The 13,462-nt window shown below is 47.3% G+C and overlaps 1 protein-coding gene across 3 annotated transcripts in view; it reads left to right on the forward strand.

Moving 5' to 3' along the window:
• LOC141098232 (WASH complex subunit 2-like) overlaps window positions 1-13,462 on the forward strand; it is a 125,927-nt gene that overhangs the window by 64,838 nt on the left and 47,627 nt on the right. For all 3 annotated transcript variants that reach the window (XM_073585837.1, XM_073585838.1, XM_073585840.1), the window contains exon 18: window positions 5,196-5,318. In XM_073585837.1, the coding sequence (XP_073441938.1) occupies window positions 5,196-5,318 (123 nt within the window). The remainder of the gene's footprint in view (window positions 1-5,195; window positions 5,319-13,462) is intronic.

Consider the following 13,462-nt stretch of genomic DNA (forward strand, 5'->3'; position numbering starts at 1 on the left):
TGGTCCCTTCATCCCACAGTCTTCAGTCAGATATGCCAGCGTTGGGGCACCCCGGACGTCGATCTCATGGCATCTCTGATGAACAACAAAGTTCCTCACTTTGTAGCCAGGTCCAGGGATCCTCTAGCCGTCGGTTGCGACGCCCTAGTAATTCCGTGGTCCCAGTTCCAGCTGCCTTACCTGTTTCCTCCCCTTGCCCTCATTCCAAGAGTGGTCAAAAAGATAAAGTCAGAGGGCATCCCAGTCATCCTAGTGGCTCCAGACTGGCCGAGACGCCCTTGGTACGCGGAGTTGGTGAACATGCTCGTGGACGTCCCCTGGAGGCTTCCAGACCGTCCAGATCTTCTCTCGCTAGGCCCTCTTTACCACCAGAATTCTCAGTCTCTGAGTGTAACGGCATGGCCGTTGAGGCCGCAATTCTGGAGGATTCAGGGTTTTCCAGCCGGGTCATTCAGACCATGATCAAGGCTCGGAAGCCAGCTTCCTCCCGCATTTACCATAGGTACTGGAAGGCCTTTTTCCGTTGGAGCGATGATAACGATGTTCTTCCACTGTCATTCTCCATTCCATCCATTCTTCGTTTCCTCCAATCTGGATTGGATGCGGGCCTATCCCTCAGTACTCTCAAAGGCCAGGTGTCTGCCCTGGCAATGCTCTTCCAGAAGAATCTAGTTTCCTTACCGCAAGTGAAGACTTTTCTCCAAGGAGTTGCCCATGTGGCTCCTCCTCACCATTCTCCGATGGATCCATGGGATCTCAATCTTGTTCTTGGCGCCCTCCAGAAGGCGCCGTTCGAACCAATCCAGGACATCCCTCTGTCTTTTCTTTCATGGCAGGTGTCTTTTCTAGTCGCCATTACTTCCATCAGGAGAGTTTCTGAGATGGCGGCCTTATCCTGTCGTTCTCCGTACCTTATCCTCCACCAAGATAAGGTTGTTCTCAGGCCAGTTCCTTCCTTCCTTCCAAAAGTGGTATCTCCCTTTCACATTAACGAAGATATCGTCTTTCCTTCGTTTTGTCCTGCGCCTGCTCATCCTCTGGAAAAGTCGCTCCACAAACTGGACGTAGTGAGAGCCTTGCGTGTTTACCTTGCCAGGACCGCTTCTTTTCACCAATCTGATTCCCTGCTTCTCATTTCTGAGGGTCGCCGGAAAGGTCTTCCGGCCTCCAAATCCACAGTTGTTCGCTGGATTCGGTCTACCATCCTGGAAGCCTATCGACTTCAGGAGAAACGGCCCCCTCCGGGAGTGAAAGCCCACTCCACCCGGGCTGTTCGGGCTTCTTGGGCTGTGCGACACCAGGCTTCGGCTTCACAACTTTGCAGGGCCGCGACCTGGTCGTCTTTGCACACCTTTGCGAGGTTCTACAGGGTTCATACCCAGGCCTCGTCTGATGCAGCTCTTGGTAGGAAGGTTCTGCAGGCGGCGGTTGCGCACCGGCCGACCTAAGCCCTTCCTTCTGTCGTTCCTTTTATTGCTGTTCCCACCCTCGGGACTGCTTTGGAACGTCCCATGGTATTCTGTGTCCCCCAATAAGGCGATAAAGAAAGAGGGATTTTGGGTTCTTACCGTAAAATCTCTTTCTTGGAGCCTTCATTGGGGGACACAGCACCCTCCCTGTTTAAGTTGTACCGTGCTGGGTCTTCGAGTCCCATGTTGGGTTGGTACATATGTTCATGGTTTTTGGTTGCTTCTCCTACTGCTTTTTCACCAACTGAGGTGCTTGGTGCCTGTCGGTGGGTGTATACTGCCGGGGAGGAGCTAATTTTCTTGTTTTGCATAGTGTCAGCCTCCTAGCAGCAGCAGCATACACCCATGGTATTCTGTGTCCCCCAATGAAGGCTCCAAGAAAGAGATTTTACGGTAAGAACCCAAAATCCCTTTTTCTCCCACATAAGCCATCTTACTTTAGTCACGTGCTATGAAAAAAAAAAAATGGCTTTCCAATCCAGTTGCTTCACTGTCTATTTCTCTTGCCTTTTTACTGGCTTTCCTGTAGTCAGGCCTGGATTGTGGCCTGTCTCTCAGCTCTCTAAAGGGTCAGGTCTCTGCCCTTTCTCGCCCCAAGAAATTGACTTCTAAGGCCGGGGTCACCCTACCATGTCTGATGCTAGAAACTTGCACGAGTCTCTCTCATCAACACCCGGCACTGCCACCGGCACTCGGGACCGGAGCCGCAGCTGCATAGAAATACATGCAGCCGCAGCGCAAGTCCTGAGTGTCGGCGGCAGTGCCGGGTATTTATGCAAAAGACTCGTGCGAGTTTCTCGCATCACACATGGTAGTGTGATCCTGGCCTTACTCCCAAATAAGGACTTTCCTGCAGGGAGTGACTCACTCCATCCCTCCCTGTCTGCCTGTCCTAGAGCCATGGGATCTCAATTTGGTCTTGTTTGTTCTTCAGGGTGCACCCTTTTAACCAATTCTGAATATTTCTCTCTCCCTTCTCTCCTAGAAGGTTTCCTTCCTTGTAGTGATCACCTCCCTCAGACTTGTCTCCAAGCTTGCAGCTCTTCCCTATAGTTTGCTTTTCCTTGTGTTCCATGAGAACAAGGTCGTTCTACGTCCAGTTCCAACCTTTCTTCCGAAGGTGGCTTCCTCTTTTTATCTCAATAAGGACATAATTTTTCCTTCTTCCAAACTCCCGCTCATCCTCTGGAGCAGTGTCTACACCGAACGGATCTCGTAGGAGCTTTGCAGCTCTCCATTTCCAGGACAGCATCTTTCAGAGGTTCGATTTCTCATTTTGTAATTCCTGAAGTTTCTCGTAGAGTTTTCTCTGCTTCTAAGGCTACCATTGTCCCTGTGGCTTCATTCTACCATCCTAGAAGTGTACCAAATGAAGAGAACACCATCCCCACTCGTGGTCACTGCTCTTGCCACACGTGGGGGCTTCCTGGGCAGTTCACAATAAGGCCTCTGCTTTGCAGCTCTACTAGGCTGTCACCTCGTCTTCGGTCCATACTTTTTCCAAATTCTACAGTGTTTACACTTATGCCTTCGCTGATGCCAGCCTGGACAGGAAGGTTCTGCTTACATCCGTGGACTGGTCTTATATCTGTGAGTATCTGTTTTTCCTACCCTAGGGACTGCTTTAGGACGTCCCATGGCTTCCTGGGGTCCCCCAATGAAGCGATAGAGAAAACATTTTGTTACTCGCCATAAAATCTTTTTCTCTGAGCCTTCATTGGGGAACACAGCACCTGCTTTCAGTTGTGTCATTGTTGGTTAAAGTTTTATGTTATCTCTGTTTCTCCTTCCTACTGCTTTTTTACTAATTGATTAGATTGGTTCCAGTCAGTGCGTGTTGCTTGCTAGGGAGCAAGCTAATTTTTTTTCTGCCTAGTGGCCGCAGCATGCAATCATGGTTTCCTGTGTCTTCTAATGAAGGCTCCAAGAAAAAAAGATTTTAGAGTGAGCACCCATAATCTTGTTTTATCATAATTAATTGGAATACTGACTCAACCCCTTTTTAAATAAACCTAATAATCAAAAGATAGTGTAAATATGTGCAAATAATGCAATCCATTTTCAAAATTCATATAAATGGGTAATAAAATTGGGCATGATGAAAAACATGAGCAGTGGGTCAGCGAAATCTCATACCTAATTGGGAAGTGGGGTAGTATTCCTAAATTAAGAAGTATAAATTGGAACTGAAGTGCAATAAAGTTAGACAAGTAATCAGTAGCTATATCCAACAGGTAGCAGTAAATTACTTTTGCAAGTATTAAACAAATCAATAAAGAGCATATCAAATAATTCTATAAATTAAAGCAAGTTACCTATTAAATTGGGGAATAAGCAACACTCAAACACATTTAAAGTGAATCTGTCAGCAAGTTTTGCTGTCTAATCTAAGGACAGGGCGATGTGGGGGTTAAAACACTGAATTCAGAAATGTCACTTATGACACTGTATGCTCTTGTTTATGTACAATTATGTTGATCACTGCCTGGACTACAGCTCACACACTGCTAGACTGCCACGCCCCCTAATCTGATAAGCAACTCCCTGTCAATAGACAATTTACATAGCCTGGTGTGGGCGGGATTAGCTTTCTCAGCTTTGCTGCATTTTACATCTTAAGGCCCTGTCACACATGACGATTTACCAGCAATCCCGACAACGATATCAACGTGTCAGGATCGCTGGTAAGTCGCTATGTGATCGCTGGTGAGCTGTCACACAGACTGTGTTCTGTTAGTTACCAGCGCGCTGATGCAGGCAGCTGGTAACTAACATACACATCGGGTATCCAAGGGACGCACGTCCCTTGGATACCCGATGTGTACATTAGTTACTAGCTGATCGCTGGGCTCCCGCCGGTCACACGCAGCGATGCGTGCTGGCCAGCAGTAGCCCAGCGACCAAAGAAATGTCCTCTGTTTTCCTGCAGCGATCAGCGATACCGGCAGGGGGGCCGGTCGCTGATCGCTGTCACACACAGCGATCTTTCTGGTGAGATCGCTGTTGTGTCACAAAACTTGTGACTCAGCAGCGATCTCGCTAGCGAGATCGCTATGTGTGACTGGGCCTTAAGAACTCTGATTGTGTCAACTGCTGCACCCAGTAAACTAAATTAGACATCATTACAATCAGGGTCTCTTTTCCTACATAATGCTGCTGTCTGATAAGGTAAAAAAAAAAAACCTGCTGACAGATTCCCTTTAAAGGCTAAGGACACCTTCAACGTAGAAAATAAGATTTTTAAATCTTATAATGGGGTCCTGTGGGTCTACAAAAAGTTAACTTGTTAGGAAAAATATGAGAACGAGTCTAAAACATAAGGGTCATGATATTCATTCTCCTTTCACTCTCCATTATGTGAGAGGTTTTATATGATTTTGTTACTTTTGCTCATGTTGACACCAGCTTTCGATCTTAATTCTTAGAAGCTCAGTAATTTTTATTTGGGACCATGTAAGACGTTAGAAGTCCTTTGATTATTCTCATTTGTTTAAAAGTTTTCATGTTCATTTTTAGTCTAAAAATACAGAACATTCTCTGCCTACTATGAAGGCAGCAGCCATGTATGAGGCAGAATCAAAGAAGGCCGGCTCTTGCTCAGAATCTTTCCTGATGACCTCAAGTGAACTCCTTTCAGCTTATTAGTAGGAAGCAAAAAACGAAACTGCCAGATCTTTTTCTTGCCTGTTAAGTTCAACTAGTAAATTATTACTTTTTTTTGTGCAGGATTTTTTTGGTTCAGTACCTGAAAAAAAGGTTTCAAATGCTGCCTCAAAGCCAGTACCAAAATCTGCTGTGCCTGCAGAAGTGAAGACTCCAAAATCAGGGCTGTTTAGTAGTGACGAGGAGGTAATAATTTTGATTAATTGTCCAATTTTTATAAGTTTAACTGCTGTGCCGCTAGTTTTAGCTTCTGCATGTTTGATTTAGTAAGATCATATTCTAAATGTTGAGAAAAAATTAAAATCGGGTACCTAAGCACCATATAGATACGTACCTTTTATACTACAACCTCAAAGGGATTGTCCACTACTCAGGCAACTCCTTCTGAATCCCTATGTTTCCTCCAGTAAAATAACATCGATACTTCCCTCCGGTGCTGGTGCCGTTCCAGGGGTGTTGGCACTGGGTCTCCCGTGACTTGTGTGACGTTGTCACGTGATCTCTGCGGCCAATCTGTTCTGGCTTCATTTCTCCTCTTTTGGACAAATCCAGACATCCAGAGGAGGTGAGAGCTGTGACTGCTTTCACTTTCTCCGGAAGTCAATTACGTCCATAGGAGGGGAGAGTGTTTGCGTGCTATAACAATAGCACACGAGCACATGGGAGAGCCTGTGTCAACAGAGTATAGGTGTTATTATTTTACAAGGGGAAAACATGGAGATTCAGAAGGGGTTATATTAACAGTGAACAACCCCTTTAAAGAGAAACTGTAACAAGGTCAAAAGCAGCCAGTTGTTTGGTTTTTTTTTTTTGTTTGTTTTTTTTTATTCCTAGATTGATCCCCTGAGTAATGTGTGGTGTTTTTGTTGTTTTAATCCGCTATACATTTCCAAAGTTATGGGCCTTTTTTATTTGCAGTAAATTTGTTTTTCTAAGGGGGCGTGGCTCACAGGGTAATAATGCAGAGCTGCCTAAATACAGACTACAAGAAAATCCTATGAGCTATGCCCACTTGGTAAAGACCATACAAAATAGGACTAAATAAAAGGTACCACATCTGGGGAAATGTGATACCTCAGAAAGCAGGAGCTGCCAGCCCCTGCTGCATCGTCTGTATACTCGCTTATCATAAGTGACTTATACTGTGCCTGGAGCTGTGGTATGTGCTGACCATGAACTGGAGCAGCTGTGCAGTCACACGACCATTATGCAGTACAGAGAGCAGGGGCACATTTATAAGATTATCTTAGCACAGGAACATTTCTTTTAACACATCCAATTGTGGACCTTATTATTATTCCAACATCTTTTGATTAAAATGTACTATCTTCATGGTAAAACCCCTTGAGGACTTGTGAACATTTTGCAGAATTGTTGCGTTTTTTCTGCACAGATTTGTCACAAAAACTGAATGGTTTCCTGATGTCAGCAAAGTGAATGAGGATAATGATGTCTCATTTACTCGTTGATTATTTTTTCCTTGCAGATGTAAAACTATTACATTTCATTTGTCAAGAAAAGAGACCATTATTTTACAAGGTCCGGATTGTGGTCAAGTGGATAAAGCTAGCAAAATGTTATCACATACAGTAGCATGTAAAAGTTTGGGCACCCTTTGTGAAAATCACTGGTATTGTAAACAGCAAAGCAAGTTGAAAATGAAATGATCCCTAAAAGGCCTATAAATAAATAAATAAATATATATATATATATATATATATATATATATATATATATATATATATATATATAGTAGTTGATTATTTGTGATATGTGTATGTAAATTAACTGTTTGTTTTGCAGAATTGTAAGAACATTGATGAAAACCTGATACCAATGGCAGACCTCTCTAGAGGCCAAATTGTTGGTGCTCGTATGGCAGGCGCTAGTGTAACAGAAAGTGCCCAAATGCTTGGCGTGTCAAGAGGTACTGTCTCCAAAGTAATGACTGTGTTTGAAAGAGAAGTAAAAATGTCCGCAGCTAAGCACAGGTCGGGCCAAAAGTCAAAGTTGACTGAGAGAGACTGTTGGACTCTAAAGCGAATTGTGAGAGAGGATCGCAGGACCACGGCTCCGAAAATCACTGCTGAGCTCAATGAACATCTACAGAACCCAGTTTCCACGAAAAATGTTCGTCGGGAGCTGCACAAATCTGGATTCCATGGAAGAGCTTCAATTTGAAAACCGCTGCTCTCAATGACAAATGTTTAGAGTGGTGTAGAAACCTCCAGAATTGGTCCCTCGAGCAATGGTGACATGTGATATTCTCAGACGAATCATCGTTTACCCTATTTCCGACCTCTGGCCGAGTGTACGTTTGGAGACAGCCGAAAGAAGCATTCCATCCAGACTGCCTTCTCCCAACCGTAAAACATGGTGGAGGTTCTGTGATGATCGGGGGTGCGACTTCGTGGAGATCCGCTGGGCCAATGATATTCCTTCATGGAAGAATTAACAGCCGCGATTATTTAGGCATTTTGAGCGACCAAGTGCATCCTATGGTTCAAGCACTGTTCCCGGAGGGGAACGCCATCTTTCAGGATCAAAATGCACCAATTCATACAGCTAGAATCGTTAAAGAATGGCACGAGGAACATTGTAATGAAGTTGAGCATCTCATCTGGCCCCCACAATCCCCAGACCTCAACATTATTGAGCATTTATGGTCGATTTTAGAGATTCAAGTTAGACGTCGATTTCCACCGCCATTGTCGCTCAAAGAACTGGAGTGTGTTTTAACTGAAGAATGGGCTAAAATTCCTTTGGAATCAATTCACACCTTGTATGAATCCATACCTCGGATAATTGAGGCTGTAATCATTGCCAAAGGTGGACCTACACCATATTAAACTAACTTTTGTTGATGTTTCCAGGTGTTTCCATTATTTTGTCCAACCCCTGTATATCTCTCCTGCATCCTCACCATAAAATTCAGCGTCAGAAGTATGCAAAAGAACATCTAAACAAGCCTGATGCAATTTGGAAATAAGTATTGAGTACCGATGAGGTTAAAAATTAGAACTCTTTGCCACAATGATCAAAAGTGTGCGTGGAGAAAAAAGGGCACAGAATTTAAGGGAAACATCTCGCCAACCATTAAGCATGGGGGTGGCTTTGGGATTGTGTTGCAGCCAATGGCATGGGGAACATTTCACAGGTAGAGGGAAGAATTTATTCAATGAAATTTCCGGAAGCTCACACAACTGGAAGAATTTTCCAAGGACAAATGGAGGAAAATATATGTGTGTGTGTGTATATATATTTTCATCTTTTACATTTTAAAAATTACAAAAAGGAAAGTGGGAAGATACAAATGTTTGGGCACCTTGTATGGTTAATACCTAGTAGCACTCCCTTTTGGAAGTATCACAGCTTGTAAACAATGTGTAGCCAGCCAGTAGTCTTTCAAATCTTGGCTGGCTACAAGAAGTGTTTACAAGCTGTGGTACTTTCAAAAGGGAGGGCTACTAACCATGCAGGGTGTGGAAACTTTTGCATCGGCCTATTTTCTTTTTTTGTAATATTTAAAATGTAAAAGATAAGAGTATAAGAGTATTTTCTTTATCGCCTTATTGGGGGACACAGAATACCATGGGTGTATGCTGCTGCTGCTAGAAGGCTGACACTATGCAAAATAAGAAAATTAGCTCCTCCCCGGCAGTATACACCCACCGACAGGCACTAGGCACCTCAGTTTGTGCTTAGTGTCTGTAGGAGGCGGACCGGGATCTCTCCAGATCCGCAGTTTTTTCCCTTAGGTTTTCTAGTAGAACGTTTTAATTCTTTGTCTTTTGTTTTTCAGATTCAAGTCGGGAAACAGGGTGTAAGTTTCACCCTGCTTTCCCATATCAGGCGGCTGAGCGAGCAGTGTGGCTGATCCCACATCGCAACTCTCAGTACCGCTGGCAGGACTTTTTCCCTATCACTTTGTGGTGCTATGGGTTGTGGACAGGTGGCTGGTCTTTGCCAAATCCCCCTCCTCACCCCTCTCTCGGGACAGGGCTGAGAGGATGACGGCGATCGCAAGATTCTCCTCGCCAACAAGAGGTTAATGCCGTCTTCTGCAGGATGCGGGTACAGAGGACATTTCCCAGCGGCTTGCCTTATGCTCGTGGGCCCCTGTGATCATCCTCTTCAGGGACGTCAGGTATGTGTCTGTACGATCCCTCCAGCCCCCACAGTGTTACAGAGAACCCATCGGCATTTGAATCTCCCGCCTCTCTCCCCTGCCTGCCGCACCGCTCTCATCAGCGCGCGCCTCCCTTTCTATATTCAGGGGGGCACAGCACACAGCCTAGGCAGGGATTTCAAGAAATCTGCGGGCATAGATACCTTAATAGCGGCTTTTTTTATTGTCCTGAGGTATCAGGCATGGGGCTGTGGCGACGTCAATTTCACTTTCACCTTCGCCTCCCTCTTCCTTCTGAGCGCGCTTTCTGTCGCGCTTTTTCTAGCCCATCACAGGGCTCCTTTCTCTTTGGCCTTGCCAGCCCTCCTCCTCGCCCCCCCCCCCCCCCCCCCCCGCTGCTCTTATCCAATCGCTCCGCCCCAACTTCCATCATCAAGCATTTCCTGGGTTTTCACTCCTCTTCCTGCGCTGCTTGGGGGACACTTTGGCGTTTCTGCTGCTTGCCTGAATCTCGGTAGGCTCTGCTCTGAGGCTGGAATTAGCTCTCCTCGGCAGTTCTTCCCTAATTCCTTCAGCCATTCAGCGCAGTTCTCTTATGCCCAACCCTTCAGGGGATCTCTGCTTCAGGTCCACCGCTACCCATTACGCCTGTGCGCGCGGTAAAAAGTGGGCATCGGGTCAGTCGTCCCCCTTCTGCCCGTCCTGCAGTCCAACTATGTCTGCATCTCAGGAGCACACCGAGTCCCTGCCTGTGGACACTCCACCCCCGCCCCCGGAGTGGGCCGTTGTAATGTCTCAGTCAGTATCTGACTTGACAAAAGTTTCTCAGTCGCTGGTCCAGGTCTTAGAACGATTACCTTAGCTATCTACAGCCACCTGTGCTCCGACCGCCTCTCAGGGTGAGTCGTCCGCACTTGACCGCGACCTTCAGAGAGACAGACAGGGCAGGAGTTCTAGGAAGCGAGCCTTATCTACTCCGTCCTCTAGCTCGCAGGGTCCTTCTACTTCTCCCAGGCTCCCTTCTCCTTCCTCGGATGACGACCTTAAGTCTGGCGATGACTCTCAATCGGGATCTAGTTCAGAAGCAGACAGCGTTTCTAAAACACGGGACATGGTTGATAGTCTCATTTCGGCTATCTTCCAAACCCTTAAAATTAAGCAAGATAAGGCTCCCCCTCAGGAATGCTCTGTTCTCTTTAAACGAGCAAGGCCTCCATCTCGAACCTTTCCCAATCACAAAGAGTTCGATACTACCTTGTCCAAACACTGGGAGCGCCCGGAGCAACGTTTCTCAGTCCGCAAGTACTTAGACGTGCTGTACCCCTTTGATGCAGTCCTGCTCACAAAGTGGATCCCCCAGTTTCCCGGATAGCCTCCAAAAACGGTTCTATCCCTTCCAGTTGGGGCATCGCTCAAAGATCCTACTGACAGGCAGATTGAATCTCTGGCTAAGTCTATCTTTGAGGCATCCGGCGCCTCCCTCTGCCCTATTTTCGCATCCGCCTGGGAGGCGAAAGTCATTTCCGCTTGGGCAAAAATTCTTCGCAGGGGCGTCTTAGCGACAGCTCCTCAAGACGAGTTGGCAGATCTAGCGGATCAGAGTAACCATGCGGTAAAATATCTTTTAGCCGCCTCATTGGACGCGGCCGGCTGCGTAGCAAGGGCTAACAGCAACATAGTAGCTATACGCCGAGTCCTTTGGCTAAAGTCATGGAATGCGGATACTACTTCAAAAAAGTCGCTTACTAATCTTCCATTCCATGGCTCTAGGCTCTTCAGAGCCAAGCTGGATCAGATAATCTCCGATGCCACGGGTGGTAAAAGCACCTCTCGCCCTCAGTCTCGACCATAACGTTTTTTTTTCAACAGAAAGGGTTTTCGGCCATTCCAGGCGGAAAGATCTGCCCAGCAAGATAGTCAGTCCACCACCAGGGAGCGGGAGCAGAAAAAAAAACCTTCTTACAAACCCGCTCCTCGCTGGAGATCTAGAGGACAATACTCCAGATCTTCAGGCGCCAGTTCCGGCAGGTTTTACTCTAAGTGACGGGTCACCCCCACCTGCAGTTTCTTCCAGGGTGGGAGGCAGACTTTCCTTTTTCGTGGATGCTTGGCTCTCTCTTGACGACGCTTGGATCAGGGAAATCGTCGCATCCGGATACAAGATCGAATTCGCTTCCCTCCCGAACAGACGTTTTTTCCTGTCTCGACCACCAAAACAGCGGTCCCACATTCCAGGGTTCTTTCAGGCCGTTTCCTCCCTACTTTCCGCCGGAGTGATTGTTCCCGTTCCCCCAAACGAACGGTTTTCAGGGTTCTACTCAAATCTCTTCGTAGTCCCGAAGAAGGACAGCTCCCTTCGTCCGATCTTGGACCTCAAGTTGCTCAATCGCCACGTGAAGATTCTTCATTTAAAAATGGAGTCCCTTTGGTCGGTCGGTGATAGCCTCAATGGAACCCGGGGAATTCCTATGCTCTGTGGACATACGGGATGCCTATCTGCACCTTCCTGTTTGTGTGCAACATCAGAAATATCTTCGATTTGCGATTCAGAAAGATCACTACCAGTTCACGGCGCTTCCCTTCGGCCTAGCCTCCGCTCCCCGTGTTTTCACGAAGGTAATGGCGACTGTCATGGCCATCCTTCGCTCCAGGGGGATCCTCATCATCCCTTACCTGGATGATCTCTTGATCAAGGGCTCGTCCCGACAAGACTGCCTTCAGAGTCTTCAGATAACCCTGGATACTCTCCGCCGCCTGGGATGGATAGTCAGCAAAGAGAAGTCCATTCTAATTCCCACTCAGCGTCTGACCTTTCTAGGCATGGTATTCGACACGAACCTAGCCCGGGTGTTTCTTCCAAGGGACAAATTTGCGGCTCTTTCCAAAGGCATCAGAATCCTAAAACGGCCAACTCCCATTCCCCTTCGGTTCTGCATGAAGGTTCTGGGGAAGATGGTAGCTTCCATGGAAGCAGTGCCCTTTGCACAATTTCATCTTCGCCCCCTCCAGCTGTCCCTTGTTTCAGCCTGGGACAAGACCACGCTGTCTTTGGACCGTCCCATTCTCCTCCCTCTCAGAGTGAGGCAATCCCTGACTTGGTGGGCAATGCCAGCGTCAGTTCTACAAGGGAGGTCTTTTCTCCCTTTCCAGTGGCAAGTCATCACCACCGATGCCAGCCTTCTCGGATGGAGAGCGGTGTTCCATCAGAAAACGGCCCAAGGACGCTGGAGTCCACAGGAAGCTCATCTTCCTATCAATCTTCTGAAGATCAGAGCAATCTCCCTGGCCCTTCTTCAATGGCAGTCTCTCCTCGTCGGCAAGCCGATCCGCATTCAGTCGGACAACGCCACGGCTGTGGCGTACATAAACCACCAGGGGGGCACTCGCAGCTAGCAAGTTATGTCAGAAGTGGCCAAGATACTGCACTGGGCAGAACGTTACGTTCCGGCAATCTCCGCCGTTCACATTCCAGGGGTGGAAAACTGGGCAGCCGACTTTGAGTCGTCAAGGCCTAGCATCAGGCAAATGGGCTCTTCATCCCACGGTCTTCGATCAGATATGCCAGCGCTGGGGCTTTCCGGATGTCGATCTCATGGCATCTCGGATGAACCACAAAGTTCCGCGCTTCGTGGCCAGGTCCAGGGACCCGCTAGCCGTAGCTTGCGACGCCCTAGTGATTCCGTGATCCCAGTTCCAACTTCCTTATCTGTTTCCGCCTCTTGCCTTGATCCCACGAGTGGTCAGAAAGATAAAATCGGTAGGCGTACCAGTGATTCTAGTGGCGCCAGACTGGCCAAGACGTCCTTGGTACGCGGAGCTGTTGAACATGCTCGCAGACGTTCCCTGGAGGCTTCTCTCGCAAGGCCCCCTTTACCACAAGAATTCTCAGTCTCTGAGTTTAACGGCATGGCCGTTGAGGCCGCGATCCTGAAAGAATCAGGTCTGTCCAACCAGGTTATTCAGACTATGATCAGAGCCAGAAAGCCAGCCTCTTCCCGCATCTACCACAGGTACTGGAAGGCTTTTTTCCGTTGGTGCGACGATAAGAAAGTCTTTCCAATATCCTTTTCCATTCCGTCCATACTGGGTTTTCTCCAGTCTGGCTTAGATTCGGGTCTCTCTCTCAGTAACCTCAAGGGCCAGGTTTCCGCTTTGTCTAACCTCTTCCAAAGAGAGCTCGCTTCCTTGGCGCAGGTTAAGA

The sequence above is a fragment of the Dendrobates tinctorius genome, unplaced genomic scaffold (genome assembly GCF_039654945.1).
Source record: "Dendrobates tinctorius isolate UK_male_01 unplaced genomic scaffold, ASM3965494v1 ptg000089l, whole genome shotgun sequence".
Classification (NCBI taxonomy): Eukaryota; Metazoa; Chordata; class Amphibia; order Anura; family Dendrobatidae; genus Dendrobates; species Dendrobates tinctorius.